We start from the raw sequence: 19770 nt of genomic DNA, 5'->3' as shown, positions 1-19770 counted from the left end.
GAGCCTAAAACTTTTGCACCTTTTGAATGACATATAAAGAAAACCCTTCTGGTATAGTGTGTTGTATCTCCCGGGAGGGGGGGGGTTCCACCCGACAGTCCGGTGCTCTTTAACAGTCGTCCTCTGCTGACTCATCTGTGCGGGCGTTCCTCTGCTTGCGCCGTCTAGAAAATGTCAGAATGTGACCGAGGTGAAATGAGCCGGCCTCCCGCCTGCACAGACCTGCAAAGTATCGACTTCCTGTCAGCTTGGGTCCACTTTACCGTCTGGTGTGCTGCGCCGCGCCGCCTCCTCGGCTCTCTACATCAGGAGGGGACTTTTAACCAAGAGGTTTTAAACTTCGAGTCTGGATTTAATTGAGGTTTCAGAATAACACGGAAAAAGATAATACAGAACTATTCCGCTGGAAATTAAATAAATGAAATATTAAGGAAGGAGAAAGTAAAAAAAAAAAAACAGGACTAAAAAAAATGTCATCTTCCCTGAAGCTTTAAAGAACAGCTGCGTCTTTTTCCATAGAAATGTTCGACCCGAAATAAATCAATATAAATGAACAATACATGTTGAAATAATGTAATAAATCGGATCATTATGAAATCTTTCAAGAGTTTATTAGTGTCCTCTAACGTGGACAGACAGTAAGATGTCACCACTTTGAGACAGTTTTCAGAGTAACTCACTGACTTAGATTTTTAAAACAGTTTCAGACTTGTAGGGAAGATAAATATGATGAATATGAGGGGGACAAAACGTAAAGTAATCCTTTTTTAAATTACTTTTTACTCTGATTTTTTTTTTTTTTGCCCTGCTGTCTGCAGTCTGACGCCTCAGCTCTGCACCTGAGCTTTACAGTCTTTCTCACATTTTGCCACAACAAACGGCTGACGCGTCCTGAACGCTTCCTGGCCAGTAATCTCATCCCCTTTTTGTCCCGCTTAAGCGGCATGGCGTTGACCTCGGAGGCAGCGATCCTCCCCGCGAGTGCTGGGAAGGCAGGAACCTGATACGTCCCATCCCATCATCCTCTCTGCCTCCATCACCCTCAGAGCAGCACTTACTCTTAGAGAGAGTCGTGTTTAATATTTGAAGAGCACAGATTTCCCTCAGCTGCTCTGTAATGGATACATAAACTGTTTTCCTTTCTGCTTCAGCAGCCTCCAGTTCAGCTGAAGTTTTAATCTCCCCCTTCCTCGAGTAAATCTAAAATTTCTTAATACTCACCATTACACTGAAACAAAACGCCGCCTGTGTAGTATAACGTCACCGAGTTTCATCACGGTCGTCTCCGTATGACTGCACGCCGTGTTTTCTGTCCACGACGTGAAGTATTTCGGGTTTTAAAGCTCGCGGCTAATCAGTGCATCCTCATCCGATTAATCCTCTTACAAGCCTCGCTCTTCCTGTTGAGCTGGGAGAGACAGAGATTAGTGCAACCGAGGAAGATATTATGATAGCAAATGGCTCTTTTTTAAATTGTGAACTACACCTAATAGATCGCTTTTTACTCCTAAAAACTTCAGAATGAAGCTCAAGTCTTAATTTCTAAATTATATCGAGTTCTCCTTTAATTTGTCACCCCTCTGAGATTTTTCCGGAGTTACCTTCTTTCAGAAACTCAGAATTTCCACCTACTTTACAGATTTTTTGTCCAGAAGTAAAATATAGGAATAATAACGTGAAATAATATTTCAGCTCTGTCTGATTATTAAGATGATTATATTCTACTTTTGTGGCCAAACCGCAAATCAACGAGCAGGAGGTGAACGGCCATATTGGATTTAAAAGATCTTAAGTTGTCAGGTGTTTAGCCAAAATAGGTGTCTGTTTATTTCATTAACAGTTTCTTGGTTAGCATTTGAAAAGTTTTGTTGATATAACATCATATAAATTATAATTGTCCCTGTTTGTGTTCACAAATTCCACTAAAATAAAAAAGTGCACTTTTTACTCCCATTTTAAAATGTTTACAAAAAACCTATAGTTCCCCGATGTTTTACAAAAACATGTGACCTATTTTTAGTAAAATAAAAGTATATTTGTGACTCATTTTTGGCTGTAAAGCAGCAGTGAGGTCATCCCTATAAATGCAAATCTTTGTCATTGACTGAGAGATAACAATATGCAGATTTACATGACTTCCTGTATCGGTTTCAAATTAAAAGCCATTTTAAATTAAAAGCCGTCTAGTATTTACTTAGTGGTCCAAGCACGTCCCACATTTTGACCTATATTCTTGTTAAAGATGTACAACATTAGTAGAAGCCAATGTGCCCCAAAGGGTTCGAAAGTAACCAAATGACAAATGTGATAAATATCCTGCCGACACACAGAGGTCGTGTAAATATGAAATAACTGTGCACATCTTAAACGGTGTTTTCTGAAAGGCATTCCTCATGCTGCACTTGGCTGTCCACACAAACTATGACAGGAATAGAAATAGCTGTGTGAACAACGGGGGACTAAAAGGAAGCTCGTGAGCTCATCACCCAGCTGACCTCTAAGTGAAGTGAGCATCATCGCTTGGACGGAGTTTCAGACATAACGGAGGGTCGTCAGAAACTGTAGACTCTCTCCAGTTTCATCCTTTAAAGACTGAAATTGAAATATTACTGAATACTTCATAAAGTGGATCAGGTGTCGGTCCCCCTTTTGTTTCTGTCAGCCTCGTTTTAATGAGCCCGTTGGAGGATCTGCCAACGTTGCTAGGAGACAGGAGAGGCTGCATCAGCATCGCTGTTCATTTTCCCCTCTCATCTCCGTTAACGGCCCCGCCCTCCTCCGTCTCACGTCCTCTCTTTCCTGCCCTGTCTGTCCCCTATCTCTGCTTCACATACACACTGTCTCGCCCCCCTCGCTCCCTCGCTCCCCTCCCTCTCTCCCTCCCTTTCTCTGGTAGAGGTGGGGATGAGTGGGAGAGCAGCAGGGAGGGAGGGAGGAGGGAGCCGGGCAACCAGTGATGTAATGCCGGAGCGCGGCATTGGCTGGGCTGACAAGTCACAATAAGCTGAGCGAGAAGAAGGGGGGAAATGAGACGAAGGGCGGGGGGGAGATGAGGGAGGTTAGGGGAGGTGAAGCGTCTCCTGTGCAGCAGCAGCAGGTCGGAGGCTCGCGGCGGCGACATGTCAGAGTCCTAATCGGAGCCAAAAGCGAAAAAGGGAGGCAGTGAGCGCTCCGGCTAATGGATTATGAGAGAAGCGGAGAAAGAGGACATAAAGGAGGACGATAGCGGGAGGAAGGGAAGGACGGAGGGAGGCAGGGAGGGAGGCAGGGAGAGAGGGAGGGGGAGCCTGGGAATAAATCGCCGCGGCCATTTGCATCACTGCAGCTTCCCGGCCTGACTGTTCAGCTTCAGCTGTCCGTCTTTCTGTCCTGAACCCGGCCTCTGTGGATCTTTGCCTGTTTTATCGCCTTCTTCTGTGTGTGTGTGTGTGTGTGTGTGTGTATTTCTCGGTGACTGCGTTGTGTGTGTGTGTCTTCCTCTCTTGCAAATATGATGAGACAGACTCCTGCACCCCGGAAGGTACAGAACTCCCTCTGATCCTCTTTATCTGTCGGGACCTTGTTGTTGTTGTTGTTGTTGTCATCATCCTTTTGTTTTGCTGGCAGAGGTCATGCTTACAAGTTTCCTCATTTAAAAAAAAAAAAAAAAAAAATGTTCTCCTCTCTGGTGACATTTAGTAGAAGTGTACCTGCAGCTCTTTATGGTTCATTGAGTTCATTTTTCTCTCTCTGTTGGTGGTGTTTTTTTTTTCTGCAGAATTATTTTACACGTGTGTCTGCAGTTCAGTTGCTTCTTTTATTTCATGCCAGTCGAAGAATTTCCCTCCTGCTTGCAGATGTTGCCAACAGGCTGATGTGATCTGAGCACAGCTTGTTCTGGTATTTACAGCACAGCACGGAGGCTTAAGAGGGCTGTCAGCTCTTATTTGGTACAGCTGTTAGCTCGGGCTAATTTCTGCTGAATGGTCCAGCTCTAATCCAATAAGGCACGATAACCAGGCGGAGAGGCGGCCGTGCCCACGCCGAGGCAGAGAGGGAGTCAGCGTGCAGAGGGTGGAGAGCGAAAGGTGGTAGAAGAGTCTGCAGAGACCTGGGCTCATCTGTCTTCTGTTGAGCTTGATTATCTTGCAGAGAAAAGAAATAAACACTGCAATAATTATCATTGAATGTAATTTGCTCTGCTGCTTTTCAATTATGATCTGAAAAATTATGTTTATTGATATTCAGGTCATGTTTTTTTTTAAATTTTCCCTGAATGCCTCAGAATTTCCTGGTAACATCCCCGATAGTTTCCTGGAAAGAACGAGTGTAATTTGCTACTAGTCACACGTAAACCAGAGACAGTAGATCATTGCTATATTTCTAATTGAATCATTTTAAATGCTGAGTTGCGTTCTGACTGTGGAACAATTTTTATTATGTCTTCAGGGAGATTTACGTGTATGGAAGAAAGTTTCCATCAGTAAATGAATGATGAATACATATTTATGGGTTTAAATGAAGACGATTTTTAAGAATTATATTTAGATTTTTTTTTTCCCTTTAATTAGCGCTACCCCCATTAGTTACACCCCTCTATCCAGGATACTGTCTAGGAAATAATTGGAATATTAATATGATGCAAAATGCAAGACAAAATGGAAATAATTTTAGTTGCATTTGTGGAATATATACAATTTTTTTTTAGTTTTAAATCAGTGTAAATTTAATATCTTTTGGTTTTGGAGTGCTAATTAGACAAAACAAGAGTTTGAACAAGTTATTTTAAACTAATAGAATAGAAATAAGAAAAAAATAGGCTGAAAATTTATCAATAATATAATTGTTAGTCGCAGCCCCCAATATAAGTTTAAAGGTCAGGAATAAACTTTAAAATGCAAAAACCATTTATAGAGGAATGGATTATTTCAGTGTCGTGCAGACAGCACGGTGATCATTTTTAGATTACAAAGTTGAATATAAACTTAATACAGTTTGACTTTGGAAGGTTTAATGAGCCTAAAATCTGTAAAAAAAATTAAAAAAAAAAAAAAAGTCTCGGCATGCAGAAGCCCGTGAAGTCCAGATCTACTGTTCAGCCTCCACATGAAGTTTCTGTGTGCGTGCCTCAGTATGAATCCTCTCATCATGCCTGCTGCCCCGGCAGGTCGGAGGACACGCGATGTATCAGGATAACGGGCTATTATCCCGCCGCCGTCTGCAGTGAGAACGCAGCACAAAAGAACCGGGCTCAGACGAAGCTGCTCCAAGACAAAGCGCTCATTGAGCAGCGGTACCAGTCACCGTGTCCACGTTGGGTGGACGAGAGCAGAGATCTGTGGAGATGTAGCATGATAATGGAGGAAGAGGAGGAGGAAGTCTTTTAGTCTAAGAAAAGAGTTTTATAGGTCGCAGATTTTCCAGGACAGTTTAAAATCAGCTTCATTCACCCATTTTGTCCTTTTGCCTGTGATTTTCCGTTTAATATGAACTCTGCCTTGAATCACTAACCTTGCCTGTTTGTTTCCCTCCTCTCCTCTCTGGCTGACCTTTGACCTTCTCCTGCTTCCTCTTTATCTCCTCCCTCCGTTCCTCAGACCACGGCCAGAAGGCCCAAGGTGAGCCCAGTCCTCAACGTCGTCAGGGCCTCCACTTCCCATCAGTACACATTATTAATGCCTCTGTGTACATTATTTCTAATCCATTTTATTTTTCACAAAAGGAATAACAAGACTTTCTCTTAATTTTCTTTTCTTTCCGCGACACAGGTTTAAAGTTCCCATTGATGTTTTTCTACAGTTCTCTCTTTTATTTGATAAAATCATCTCTAGAGTAGTTTCAGCATTTGATTCCTTTCTCATTTATATTTTTATTCATCATCTGATTTAAATCAGGTCAGGGGTCATCATGGACGTCCACTGGAGAGCGAGTAGTTTTGGAAAAGTGCACAAAAGAAGTTGGTAAACAAACATAAAACTAACAAACAGCCGGTTACTTTATGAAAGAAGTTAATATAAATCGCTCTATCTTCAGGAACGTCAGTGTCCTGGTTATGAGCAGATTTGTATTAAATCCTGGTCATGTGTTGTGAATGTAAACATCATAATGATTACATGTAAAGCATGCATTTCCAATTTTTTTGTGTTTTAGAAAATCCTTCTGCTTCTTAAGAGAAACAAACCATTTAATAAAAAAAGTTAAATTGAATGTGATTAAAGTCGTACAGATCTAAAAAAAGGAGAGCAAATGCAGTCGTCTTTCAGAGGGACCTCCATGTTGTTCTCCTTCACCTCATCCAGCAGTGATTTGCACCCCGTGGGATCTTTGTAAGTCCTTTCATCCACATTTATTGCTGCTTTTCTTGTAACGTTTTCGTGGATCTTTTTTTTCTCGCAGCAGCCCAGCCGACCTGCCGGCACCGGAGGGAAGGGGGCGGCGTCGGGCTCGGCTTCGGCCTCCGCCGGGGAAATGAGCAGCAGCGAGCCCAGCACACCGGCCCAGACCCCGCTGGCCGCTCCGGTCATCCCCACCCTCCACTCCCCCGGGAACCCTCCGGCCCCGGTCCCCAGCAAGGTCAGTATGAAACGGTTCACGCTGCAGCTGCGTGTCACAACACAAGATCTGATGTCGGTGACTCACGCCTGCATTAATAAAGGTGTTACCCATGATTACATGCATGAAATCAGGAATAGAAGAACGACACATGATGGTGTTTTTAGACAGCGGTTAACGTGCCAGCCGGATGAAAGCAGCCTGAGGGGACTCGCTGTTTGAGAAGTGCGGGAGGGAAATCTGATGTGACATCTTTTTGCTATTACTCCTCTAAATATACACGTTTCTGGCATGACTGTCAGTTTGTGTCGATGTCATCGAACCGGTCGGTAAATGAGGGAGGAGCAGAGCTGCAGGCCTGAAGGGAACTATGACGCAACACAAGGGGGACAGAAGATTTTTCCCTTAATCAAACTTATCAATCGTGCAAAAACACCTTTAACAGAACTGTTTATAGGACTTAAATCCCCTGAAGAGGCACACATAGGAAACCTGGTGTCGTCTGCGTAGCTGTAAAGATTGTTTTCTTATAACATTGTTAGTTAGTATATAAACTGAAATGAAATAACCACATGTTGTCTGATTTTTAAGAATAAATACTTTTAAGTTAACCACTTATTTCAGTGCTAAAAAAATTAATTTAATTTTAAAGCCTAATTATCTGTGAATGTGTAACCGTGGATGCAGGCGGAATCTGACATCAGTTTGTATTGAAATGTCCGAGATGATGACTTTAACATTCAGTAATAGTCAGCTGCAGTCTGGTGTTGAGTTTTAAAGTGGGGACGCTCGGTCTCATTCCTGTGTTTTGCCTTCAGGGGGACGTCACCATGGAAACACAGGTGCAGCGGTGTGGTGTGATGTTTCTGCACTTGTTGAAGTGATGTTTTTCTCTCACTAACACTTTAACGAGCCGTCGGAGGTCTGACGCCTTTAATTGTGCGAGGCGGCTCTGATTGTGCACACTTACTGCAGGATTGAAATAAGATCTCGTAACTTAAATTAAATCTTTCCCACACATAAAGACATGAAAGTGCTGCCACCTCAGAGAGAGACGGCTTTAAACCTGATCCATTATTCACTGACGAAGAAAAAAAGAGAAATTATGACATGAAACAATCCAAGAAACATTAAAGATGAAAAGCTGTAGTAATGGAGCAGGTTGAAGCCTCCTTTTGTGTGAGTGCTTTTTTTTTTTTTTTTTTTTATTTTGTGTGATTATTTCCATCTGTTGCGTCAGCTGATGCTTCTTCAATCTTACCTTTTCCTCATCACCGACCCTCCGTCCCTCAGGAGGAGGAGGCGCTCCGAGCTCAGGTGAAGGACCTGGAGGAGAAGCTGGAGACGCTGAAGATGAAGCGGACGGAGGACAAGGCCAAACTGAAGGAGCTGGAGAAGCACAAGATCCAGCTGGAGCAGCTGCAGGAGTGGAAGAACAAGATGCAGGAGCAGCAGGCCGAGCTGCAGAAGCAACTCAAAGAGGCCAAGAGGGTAAGGAGAGCACGGGCGGAGGGAGCGCTGGAGGCTGCTTGATGATCTGATATTATATCCACAAAATGTCTGCGGAAACAAGATGATGCAAATCAAGCACAAACACAGTTTTATGTCTAAAAATGGAATAATAGCAGGACAGGACTTATGGCTCTGGGCATATAAAGATAACATAAAAACTGTATGTTTGTACAAAGGCATTTGTTTTTCTTAATGGTCCAAAGCAGGCGATCCCACTTTCTCCTGTGGACTAATCAGAATTCAGAAAAGACAGGTTGGGTCCCTGTCAATCATATCTGATAAAAACTACCCCTAAATTGTCTGTATGGAGCAGATTAACTGACCCGATGACTGTTAAACTTTTCTTGAGTCCCACTTTAATAATGATTGTTGATTATTAAGTCATAGATATCCAACATTAAAGACAGATACTGAGGATTTAAATAGTAAAGAGTTGTCAGAAACTTTAACTTTGAGTAATAAATTTACAGTTTTGTGCAGAAATTATAAAGTGAAAGGAAAAATAAATATATATATTTACTGATAATTATAAAGACATACAGTATATCACTGCCTTTCAATGAGGATATAACTTTAAAAAGTGAGTAATTATAATACTGTGTTAATCAGATGACTTGTCGTGTTGCAGGAGTCCAAAGAAGCTCTGGAGGCGAAAGAGCATTACATGGAGGAGATGTCGGACACGGCGGACGCCATCGAGATGGCGACGCTGGATAAGGAGATGGCCGAGGAGAGGGCGGAGTCTCTGCAGTTGGAGGTGGACTCCCTCAAAGAGAAGGTGGACGAGCTCACCATGGACCTGGAGATCCTGAAGCACGAAATCGAGGAGAAAGGTGCCGAGCATAATGTGACCGGGAAACTAAAGTCGCTGTGTGTTTAGAGAGATATCCGACTTTTTTCTTGCAGCAGCATCAGCAGATAACTCATAGTTTTAATGTTTTGAACATAGTTAAGAGTTTGGCAGTCATTCACAGGTGAATGAGACAGATGGGAAATTTGGGCAGCTTAAATCAACCATCAAAGTGGGAGGGTGAGTGTGTGTGAGATGATTGTGGAGTATGAGGCGGGTCGACGTCATGCAGAGCAGAGAAGCTTCGTTTGGTGACAAAAATTGAAATTTAAAGTTATTCTGGGTGTTTTTCTTTTTTCTTTTACTGTAAATCTCAGTTGTGTTTTTTTTTTTTTGGTTTCCTTCAGGTTCAGATGGCGCCGCCTCCAGTTATCATGTGAAACAGCTGGAAGAGCAGAACGGCCGGCTGAAGGAGGCTCTGGTCAGGTAGGTTTGTTGATCATGAAAAGCTTTATTAATCTGAAATAATGACTGTAAATAAAGAGAGCCAGCACCAGCTGAACCAGAACATCACAGCCCGATAACATGTGCTCTAAACTATTAAGACCTCGATCTTACATCTGGCACAAAGCAGCGCAGAACACAACTCGAATGGTTTTGCTATTTTCGTACCGACACAGTTACCATTTTCCCACCAAGTATCCATTTAAATAGCAAAAGTACTTGTGAGCACCCATGAGTGTGTTAAAATGAACCATTGTCAGCTGCATTGTTGGCGGATTTCTATCTTGAAGCAATTAAAAGTGATTGACAAACAAAAACCTGGTCCTAAATCAATGCTGCAGGATTTTATTGTTATTTTAATGGCGCATTATTAAGACAGTAATATGCACAGACATAGGGAGCAGCACACAAACATGCAAAAGACTAAAAATAAAGACGACAAAAGCATCATTTTAAAAAAGTATGAAAGATTATTATGTTGTCCATCTATCGAATAAATCTGTGCATAAACAGATCAGTTTCTTCTGCAGAGGAGAATTTTTTTCTTTTACTTGGCAACTCCACTGTTATAATAGCAAACGGCTTTTAAAGGGAGATGACACTCTGATTTGTTAATGTCAAGTTATTCTCTAAAATACAAAAAAAAACTAAGTCTAATCCCTTCAAACCATCCACCTTACTCTGCGATTATGTGCCGTTAACTCTCTAAAATGGATTTGGACGCGCCCTGAATGTGCACCGTGTACCAACACTGGATCTGTGTGTTTTGGTGCATGCATCCTGTACCTCTAATGATCCACTCCTGCCGCGTGTCAGGATGCGCGACCTGTCTGCGTCGGAGAAACAGGAACACGTGAAGTTGCAGAAGCAGATGGAGAAGAAGAACGTGGAGTTGGACACTCTGAGGGGCCAGAAAGAGAAGCTGCAGGAGGAGATGACGGTGGCGGAGAGGACCGTCGACGAGCTGAAAGAGCAGGTCAGACGTTCGGACCTCTCGGTAGACGCTGCAGAGGAAGTTAGAGGCGATTCACGGGTTTCCGATGATGGCGATGGCGATGACGATGACGTGCTCTTGTTACAGGTGGATGCAGCCCTGGGGGCGGAGGAGATGGTGGAGACTCTGACGGAGAGGAACCTGGACCTGGAGGAGAAAGTCAGGGAGCTGAGAGAGACCGTCACCGACCTGGTGAGAGAAAATTCCTCAAGCTGGAGATAAATATATTTCTCACAACTTGATTTCCTCCTGCATGTTTTTAAAGACTGAGGTCAGAAGACATTGAAGTGAAACTGTTTGCTGACTCATTTCATCCTGATGTGGGGCGTTAATGTACATTTAGTGCCCTCTGGTGTTTGTTATCACTGCAGCTTTTGCTGGATTGAATTCCTCCTTCGTTGACCTCTAAACTCCATCAGAACAAATGACCCTGCAGAGGAAACTAATCCGACCGCGTTTCACTTCACTGTAATGTTTGATACAGACAAATCAAAATCACTTTTGGGAAACCTTCTTGTGATTATGTATGTTGTGTTTTTAGCATTGACAACAAATTGCAGAAGATGAATTGAGCTGAAAGATGCCGTCGTTCCACTGACTGACACATAAAGTCATGCCTGCTGCAAAAACTCATATTTAATAAACAGAAATCAGAGGTGCAGTGAGGAAATCCCAAATCAGAAATATGAAAAGGTTATTTTCAGTTGTTTTAATGCATGAGAAACATTAAGCACACAGAAAACAGGAAACCTGAGCAATCACGCAATTAAAATATCATCTTAACTGTAACCTTTGCAGTCCTGGACTGAGCCTGCCTCCTGACTGTCCTCTCCGTCCTGCAGGAATCCATCAATGAGATGAACGACGAGCTGCAGGAGAACGCCAGAGAGACAGAGCTGGAGCTGAGAGAGATGCTGGATCTCGGCGCAGCGAGAGTCCGAGAGTCCGAGAAACGGGTCGAAGCCGCACAGGAGACGGTCGCCGACTACCAGCAGACCATCAAGAAGTACCGCGAGCTCACAGCTCACCTGCAGGTACGCACAGAGGAAGTGTTGTAGCATATTTAGCACATGTTTCTGTCCATATGAGGATCCTGATTCTCCCTCTGTGGTTCCTCCAGGAGGTGAACAGAGAGCTGACCAGCCAGCAGGAAGCCTCAGCAGAGCTGCAGCAGCAGGCGCCGGCGGAGATGTTCGACTTCAAGATTAAGTTTGCAGAGACGAAGGCCTACGCCAAGGTCAGAAACACTAACCACCTTCTGGTCTGAATAAGAAGTAGCTCTCAGTGGGTGATAACATACAAATGAGAGTCAGTATCTCTGGGTTTTCTTTAGGGGTTCGAGATTTAAAATTACAGTTCAACTTTTAATTTAAATTTTCAACTCTGTAAATGATTTGTGATCTCTAACGGTCTGTGTCCTGTTTGATGGTGTGTTTGTGTGTGTGTGTGTGTGTGTTTGTTTCCAGGCCATTGAGATGGAGCTGAGGAAGATGGAGGTGGGTCAGGCCAACAGACACGTCTCTCTGCTGACCTCCTTCATGCCTGAGTCCTTCCTCCGTCACGGCGGAGACCACGACTGCATCCTGGTGCTGCTGCTCATCCCCAGACTCATCTGCAAGGTAAACACCACATTGTGTACTTGAAATCACATTTTTAATGAGGGATCTGGGTTGTAGCCGGTTTTAATTCCTGTCTGCAAAATACACGGTGAAGCTCTGACGCCAACAACTCACACCGCTGTCAAAGTAGGCATTAAAGTCTGCATGTTATTCCTGTGTCAAAACAATCAATATCAATCAATAATCAGCATCTAACCTGTCTGTTTATAGTTCTGCGAATACATGTTCTGTTTTGGGTTTGAGATGTAATGCGGGAAAAGTTTTCTGCTGTTGTTGCAAAGGAAATGTATCCATGTTGCAGCATAGGAGACAGTACTTCCTCATGACCTTTGCCCTCTTACTCAACCTGAAAACTGCAGGACTATTGCAGAAAAAAAAAGCACAAAAAAACAGCAATCAGTCATCAAGGAGAAGAATGTTTTTTTTTTTTTTTTTTAAGCTTTAAGACAGCTGGGATACGGATTAACGGAAAGGAAGAAGAGCCTTTTCTCTATGTGAGGTTTAACCACCTGTTTGTGTTTGTGTGTCTTCAGGCCGAGCTGATCAGCAAACAGGCGCAGGAGAAGTTCGACCTGAATGAGAACTGTATGGAGCGAACCGGCCTGAAGGGAGCCGTCGGAGAGCAGCTGAGCTTCGCCGGCGGCCTCGTCTACTCGCTCAGTCTGCTGCAGGCGACGCTGCACAAATACGAACAGTGCGTCTGTTCATCATCGGAGAACACCTTAGAGAATGAATTCAGACGATTTTCTCTTTTACATAGAAATATACACGTTCAACAAATTTGAACGTGTGTTTGTGTGTCAGGGCTCTGGCTCAGTGCAGCGTGGAGGTCTACAAGAAGATCGGCTCTCTGTACCCGGAGATGAGCGTCCACGAACGATCTCTGGACTTCCTCATCGACCTGCTGCACAAAGACCAGCTGGACGAGACGGTCAACGTGGAGCCGCTCACCAAGGCCATCAAGTACTATCAGGTGCTCACACATATAAGACAAGACGCACACATATGACATCACATGATTAATTAAAGTCCACAACGGACATGTTTTTTTTTTTTTTTTTTTTAACGTTTTCTGTATAAACGCAGCGACTTCTCGTGACGTACGCGCAGAAAATATTCAGCTGTATCAAACACAGGAAGTACAGACACTTGGTTATTTAGAAAATGACTCGTCCTCACTGTTGGGGACATTTGTCCCTCTGCAGCACCTGTACAGCATCCACCTGGCCGATCAGAACGAGGACTGCACCATGCAGCTGGCCGACCACATCCGAGTGAGTAACCAACATCTCATCTCCAGTCTGTGAAGACTCTGGATTTGTGGAGAACTGTTGTGCGTCCCTCACTTTTTTGCGTGTTATTAACATTTTCACCGCGTCGGTGTGCAGTTTACCCAGAGTGCCTTGGACTGCATGGCGGTGGAGGTGGGCCGCCTGCGCGCGTTCATTCACGCCGGTCAGGAGAAGGCCGACCTGGCCGTGCTGCTGAAGGACCTGGAGACGTCCTGCAGCGACATCAGGCAGTTCTGCAAGAAGATCCGGCGCAGGATGCCCGGAACCGACGCGCCCGGCATCCCGTCGGCGCTCAACTTCGGGCCACCGGTAGCCGCGGCAGTCAAAGCTTTAAAATGTTTCTGTTTTGTTCCCTCGTGCGGACGACGCGCTGATTTTGGACTGTTTTTTTTTTTTTTTCGCCTGCAGGTGTCCGACACGCTCTCAGACTGCAGGAAGCACCTGACCTGGGTGGTGGCCGTGCTGCAGGAAGTGGCGGCGGCCGGAGCGCAGATGATGTCGCCTCTCGGTGAACAGGAGGGACTGTCGGCCGTCAAACTGGAGGACGTGGCGTTCAAGGCTGGAGAACAGGTACGTACATTTCAACTTCGGTTTGTCTGGAACTTTGAAACCTGACCGGCAAAAAACAAGATCCGAAGCCTTTTCGAGGCAGTGGCTTGATCACAAATTTTTACAAAATGTTATCGGACAATTTTCTTTATAACGGCAGATTTGCTTTCTTAAATTCTGCCAAATAAAAAACAGGTCTGACGTGCAGAAAATATCTCAAGAGTGCTGTACACCGAGAAAAATCTGGACGCGAGGAGCATGAAGTGTTTTTAATTTGAGTTTATTTATCTGTAGTTTTATCAGGAGGAAGAGAACGTTTTGTGCTCCAATAATTTATATAAACTCTAAAACTTCCCCTAAAAAGTATTTCTGTACCTATAAATATGTTAATAATAAATATAAATCGTCAATTACATGAAGCCAAAATACATAATCTGTGCGCTGTTATAAAGATGAGGAGCCGCAGTGCGGGAAACTGTTGCTTTTCTTTGTGTTTAGATTTGTACCTTTGACCTGTGCTCTGTTTATCACCTGTTTGACCCTCTACAGTCAGACTGGATAGATATTATAATATTATTATAGATCCTTGTGTACTTAAAGTTTTCTAAACTTGTATTTCTGGATTGTTGTTTTGTAGTTTTGTTGATTGAAATTGACCCCCGAGTGACAAATAAAGTCAGAGTCGACAGCATTGTTGACATCCAAACTATCATCCTCTCAGATCTACGGATCGCAGGGCGCCAACCCCTACGAGTGTCTGCGACAGTCCTGCAGCATCGTCATAGCAACCATGAACAAGATGGCGACCGCCATGCAGGAGGGCGAGTACGACTCAGACAAGCCTCAGCACAAGGTACTCGCTGGGTTCGACTCTCCGAACTCTCACCGCGACGTCACCTGATGGATGCAGAATATTATTCTCACGTTTCGATGGTTTGTCGCCTCCCAGAATCCTCCTCCGGTGGACGTGCGCGCCGCCGCCCTGCGAGCAGAAATCACAGACGCAGAAGGTCTCGGCATGAAGCTGGAGGACAGAGAGACGGTCATCAAGGAGCTAAAGAAGTCTCTGAAGATCAAGGTAGAAAAACACAGATTCACAGGAAATAAAAACACAGTCAACACGGAACTGCCGAGTCATCGGTCGGAAAGATTAGATTTCACGTCAAATATTGGGAGACACCGTGTCGTACCGTGTCTCACCTGGCTTTGTGTTGTCAGGGCGAGGAGCTGAGCGAGGCCAACGTCCGTCTCAGTCTGCTGGAGAAGAAGCTGGACAGTTCGTCCAAAGACGCAGACGAGCGCGTGGAGAAGATCCAGACCCGGCTGGACGAGGCTCAGACGCTCCTGAAGAAGAAGGAGAAGTACGAGCGACGTCGCGCTTGCGGCTCCGACGTCTCGGGCGGTCGCCGACCTGCAGCCGCGTGACGCCGTCTTTCTCCTCTCTGCAGGGAGTTCGAGGAGACGATGGACGCCCTGCAGGCCGACATCGACCAGCTGGAGTCGGAGAAGGCGGAGCTGAAGCAGCGGATCAACAGCCAATCGAAGATGACCATCGACGGGCTGAGAGGAAGCGGACCGTCGGGAATCGCCTCCATCGTCACGGGACTGGCAGGAGGTGAGTGGAGGGAAAACTACGTCATTATATACATCATCCACTAAACAGTGAAGAAACTACGTCATTATATACATCATCCACTAAACAGTGAAGAAACTACGTCGTTATATACATCATCCACTAAACAGTGAAGAAACTACGTCATTATATACATCATCCACTAAACAGTGAAGAAACTACGTCATTATATACATCATCCACTAAACAGTGAAGAAACTACGTCATTATATACATCATCCACTAAACAGTGAAGAAACTACGTCGCTATACACATCATCCACTAAACAGTGAAGAAACTACGTCGCTATATACATCATCCACTAAACAGTGAAGAAACTACGTCATTATATACATCATCCACTAAACAGTGAAGAAACTACATCGCTATACACATCATCCACTAAACAGTGAAGAAACTACGTCATTATATACATCATCCACTAAACAGTGAAGAAACTACGTCGTTATATACATCATCCACTAAACGGTGAAGAAACTACGTCATTATATACATCATCCACTAAACAGTGAAGAAACTACGTCATTATATACATCATCCACTAAACAGTGAAGAAACTACGTCGTTATATACATCATCCACTAAACGGTGAAGAAACTACAAAACTACAACCAACCACTCTTTCCTCTGTGTAACTTTCCTTTAATCTCTCCTTAATATTATTCTGCAGAAGAGCAAAAAGGTATCGAGCTGCTCGTGATGCTGCATGCCGACTCAGCTTAAAAATGAAACGTTTGAATTGTGCATGTTTGTTTTATTCAGGATGTCTGCGGGGCTTTAAAAACACTTTAGAGGCTGTTTAAAAGCCTTAATTTACTGAATTAATAAATATTAGTGTTAGTTATAATTATAGTTTTTGTATATGAGAGTAGGAAACACAGTTATTGCTGTTTTTTAAAAAAAAAAAAAAAAAGGTCCCTTCTAAGTCTTTAATCCATCCAGCAGTTATTTTTCTTTTTATCCACGTTGTGTGAATTCAATCAAATCATTTTGAATTTTTGTTTGTATAATGGTAAAAAAATAAATACAGGCATATGATGCTGCTGGTTTCCTATCATCATACTTTTATATTTTCCCCCAAATTTGTGTGGTGTCAACGTTTAAAAGTTTAAAATCCAAAACCCTGCAGAAACCCCGTTATTAAACCGTAGAGACTGGAAAGGATTTACGTGTATTTTATATTCACTTACGAGATATTGATCTCACGAATCTGCATTTTTCTGCATGCACATCATCTCCTCTTTGCATGGTTTTAATATGAAGTCAAATGTGCTCAGTGAGTCAGTTACAAGCTTCACGTCAACATTCATTAAACACAGATTTTTTTTAATTTAAATGATGTTTTTTTTGTTGTTGTTTTTTTACAGCAGAAGTATCAAAAGTAAATAAATCTTCGGATCCCCTCCGGTGTTCATCAGCTGTGTCTGTTCTGTTCTCACCCGCAGCCAACATGATGACCGCGGTCGGCTCCGCTTCGGGCGTTCAGGTGATCGACTCGCCTCTGCTGACTCAGCAGATCGAGGCTCAAAGACTCTGCATCAAGCACCTGAAGAACGAGAACAACCGGCTGAAGGTGAGCGAACTCTCCGTCCGACAAACCGACCGCTTCGTACTCTGGAGCCCGAAGCTCACGCGGAGTTACTCGGCGCCGATTTCTCCTCCGTCGTGACGACTTCGGATATTTCTCACCAATCGCGGTCGGCGGTGACTCGATGCGTTTTGACGCCGTTGTCGTCCCCGCAGGCGGAGAAGGTGCGCGCTCAGCTCGCCGCCCTGCCCCCTCTCCACGTGACCAAGCTCCCCTCCCGGGACGGAGGACGTCCCGAAGTGCTCTCCAGCGCCCTCTACAGGAAGACGGACCAGCTGCTGGAGACTCTGCTGCACATGAGCGCCAACGTCAAGGTGGTGGACGTCACCGGGAAATCTCCAGGTAATTCAAAAGCGCCAGAAATACGTTCGCGAGGCAAGGATCGACTTTTAGTGCCCGAAGTTCTACTTTTACGCTTTTTGTTTTGTGTTTTGATGTAAATAAAGGATTAGTTCATCCAAAATCCTAAAACGAAAGCCTGTTTTTCGTTTGGTTTTTTGTTGAATTTTCAAATAACATTTTATAGTTCAGGTCGTTTTGTTATTTTCTAGATTAATAGAAAAGTTGAACCGCGGCTTTTCGCTTCTAAAAACAACCGACGGGTAGATTCAGCCGAGCCCCTGAACATCTTCTCAACGGGCGATTTACGAAGCGTTTGACGACGCTAAACTACGTCGGGAAGAGGCGAACGAGGCCCCGTTAAACGTTGTTTGCGTCCGACAGTGACCCCCGGTGCTCAGCTGCTGGAACAGACCGCCAGACTGCAGTCGCTGAGAGACACTCTGGACCGACTGAAGGTACGAAACCCGAACACTTCCAAAACCTCGCAGACGCAAACTCGACACGACGTTTGAAGGCTTTACTGATTTCCACGTGTTTTCCCCGTGTTTGTGTTTGTGTTTGTTTTTGTTTGTGTTTGTTTGTGTTTGTGTCAGGGCGAGGTGGCCGAGCACGTCGTCAACCATCAGCCCGGAGCTCGAGTGTCGTCGGACTTCGCCACGTTCCCCTGCACCTCGTTCGTGAAGGTGAGGAGGCGTCGGGAGACTCTCGAACGTCGAAGCTCGGGACTCTTCGATCGCGACGGAAAGAAATGAGACGTCTTATCCGGGTTTTTTTTTTTGTTTTTTTTTTTGTCGCCGTGAGAAATTTACCGAAATCATTCTGAATATTTGATCCGTTTTGGCCTTTTTTTAGATCGGTAAAAATCAAACCGGGTGAGAAATGAAGCTCATTCGTTACTGCGACGGTTTCATCTAAGCGATTAAAAATTTCTTGTGCCTGAATCCGAATCTATTTTTGATTGTGATGTAACACCAAGTTCAGTACGTCTGTGAACATTTGGAGCTTTACAAACGTAAATTTGGTCACCAAGTAGTAAAATCGTATAAACCTGACAATAAAAGTCTTGTTTTCTTTTTTTTTTTAAACCATCAAGATATTTTATATTTTTTACATTATTATCAAATCGTATAATTAGATTCGCCCAATTTGAACCACGCGAACCGATCAATGTTTTCCCTCCTTCTGGTGTGTTTGTATTGATTGGAAACGTTCCGATCAGCGATCAGTCCAGATTCCTTCTTGATCCGTCGCACGTGAATTAAAAAAACAACAACCACATTTTGACTTCCCGCTCTGAATCCTCCGCCGCTGATGAGACTCCACATTTGTGGTTTTGTGTGCAGGCGAAGGAGGAGAAGCGGGGCGACACGGTGCTGGTGGGACGGGTCACGGTCCCGTGTCTCCGCGGTCAGGAGCAGGTCCACCGCCTCGTCCTGTCGCAGTCTCAGCTGCAGAGAGTTCACAGTCTGCTGCGGACCTGAGCGCCACCCGCCTGCTGCACCGACGTCTCCGTCTCCGTCTCCGTCGTCATCGTCATCGTCGTCTCCACGAAACCGACCCGAAGGTATTCTAAAATCGCACCCGGCGACGTCACGGCCCGCCGGAGGTTCTCTTCACCGCATCGCCGGAGACTTTCGGGTCTTTTGCACTCGTCTCGGAAATTTATCGGCAACCATTTTGATCGTTGTTTGTGTAACATTCTGAAGACTGCCAATCCTTTTCTGATTTAAGCGCTTTTTTTTTTCTTTTCTTCAATGTGAGGATTTACTGCTTTTGTTATTTATCTAAATACCTTTAGGTTTTAGATTGACGCTGAGAAAAAAAAAAGGTGAATTCTAAAGATGTGAAATTAGAAAATTGAATTTAAACTAGTTTAAACATGATTTTCAGACTTTTTTTGTTTTTGTTTTTCAAAAAATGAGAAAATAATCAGGGAGATTAATGATTACATTTATCACGAGTGAATATCTAATGAAATTAATCGGCAGTTTTGCCAGGTGCAGTTAACGCTGCTTCTTCCGCGCGTCTTGGAACAGGATGTGAAAAATGCCGACCGCGCGTTTTTACATCTTTCGTCAGGTGTCGCTGTGCTGTTCTCCGTGGGGTTTTTTTTGTGTTTTTTTTTTTTTTTTACAACTGTCTAAAAGGGAAAGAAGAAGCAACAATAATGGGTTTGTCCGGTTTTGGCCGTTTTACTGTGGTTTGATCAAAGACACTTTCTTTCTGTTTTGCACATGTAACAAATGTCAAGAACAAAATCCTGCACGTTGTTTTCACTTCGGATTTAACTTTCATTTCCGCGAAGACGCTTCGCACGCGGAAAAAGAAAACGTGACGCGCTTCGGTGGATTTACCGTGGGAGGGGAAAAAAAGAAAAAAAAAAAGAAGAAGTATTTAATGAGCCTGACTGCACTT

The 19770-nt window shown here is 44.0% G+C and overlaps 1 protein-coding gene across 7 annotated transcripts in view; it reads left to right on the top strand.

Moving 5' to 3' along the window:
• Window positions 1–18923, top strand: part of dctn1b (dynactin 1b) — a 28321-nt gene extending 9398 nt beyond the window's left edge. For 3 of the 7 annotated variants that reach the window (XM_069711662.1, XM_069711658.1, XM_069711655.1), the window contains 26 exons: window positions 3503–3520; window positions 5577–5597; window positions 6376–6552; window positions 7825–8022; window positions 8672–8876; window positions 9241–9319; window positions 10154–10313; window positions 10419–10523; window positions 11174–11365; window positions 11452–11568; window positions 11798–11950; window positions 12484–12644; window positions 12755–12923; window positions 13156–13224; window positions 13339–13551; window positions 13651–13812; window positions 14513–14644; window positions 14741–14869; window positions 15010–15152; window positions 15240–15406; window positions 16096–16107; window positions 16871–16998; window positions 17169–17355; window positions 17737–17810; window positions 17949–18038; window positions 18699–18923. In XM_069711662.1, coding sequence (XP_069567763.1) covers window positions 3503–3520; window positions 5577–5597; window positions 6376–6552; window positions 7825–8022; window positions 8672–8876; window positions 9241–9319; window positions 10154–10313; window positions 10419–10523; window positions 11174–11365; window positions 11452–11568; window positions 11798–11950; window positions 12484–12644; window positions 12755–12923; window positions 13156–13224; window positions 13339–13551; window positions 13651–13812; window positions 14513–14644; window positions 14741–14869; window positions 15010–15152; window positions 15240–15406; window positions 16096–16107; window positions 16871–16998; window positions 17169–17355; window positions 17737–17810; window positions 17949–18038; window positions 18699–18836 — 3399 coding nt within the window. In that variant the 3' untranslated portion in view covers window positions 18837–18923. The remainder of the gene's footprint in view (window positions 1–3502; window positions 3521–5576; window positions 5598–6375; window positions 6553–7824; window positions 8023–8671; window positions 8877–9240; window positions 9320–10153; window positions 10314–10418; window positions 10524–11173; window positions 11366–11451; window positions 11569–11797; window positions 11951–12483; window positions 12645–12754; window positions 12924–13155; window positions 13225–13338; window positions 13552–13650; window positions 13813–14512; window positions 14645–14740; window positions 14870–15009; window positions 15153–15239; window positions 15407–16095; window positions 16108–16870; window positions 16999–17168; window positions 17356–17736; window positions 17811–17948; window positions 18039–18698) is intronic. The other 4 variants (XM_069711660.1, XM_069711659.1, XM_069711657.1 and 1 more) reach the window with 2 other exon arrangements.
• The last annotated feature ends 847 nt before the right edge of the window (window positions 18924–19770 follow it).

Source organism: Brachyistius frenatus, unplaced genomic scaffold (genome assembly GCF_029030835.1).
Source record: "Brachyistius frenatus isolate BFR_SWC_R1_liver_20210118 unplaced genomic scaffold, ASM2903083v1 Contig_102, whole genome shotgun sequence".
In the NCBI taxonomy this organism is placed as follows: domain Eukaryota; kingdom Metazoa; phylum Chordata; class Actinopteri; family Embiotocidae; genus Brachyistius; species Brachyistius frenatus.
The sequence above is the reverse complement of the archived record's forward strand: the minus strand, read 5'-3'. Positions and strand labels throughout refer to the sequence as shown.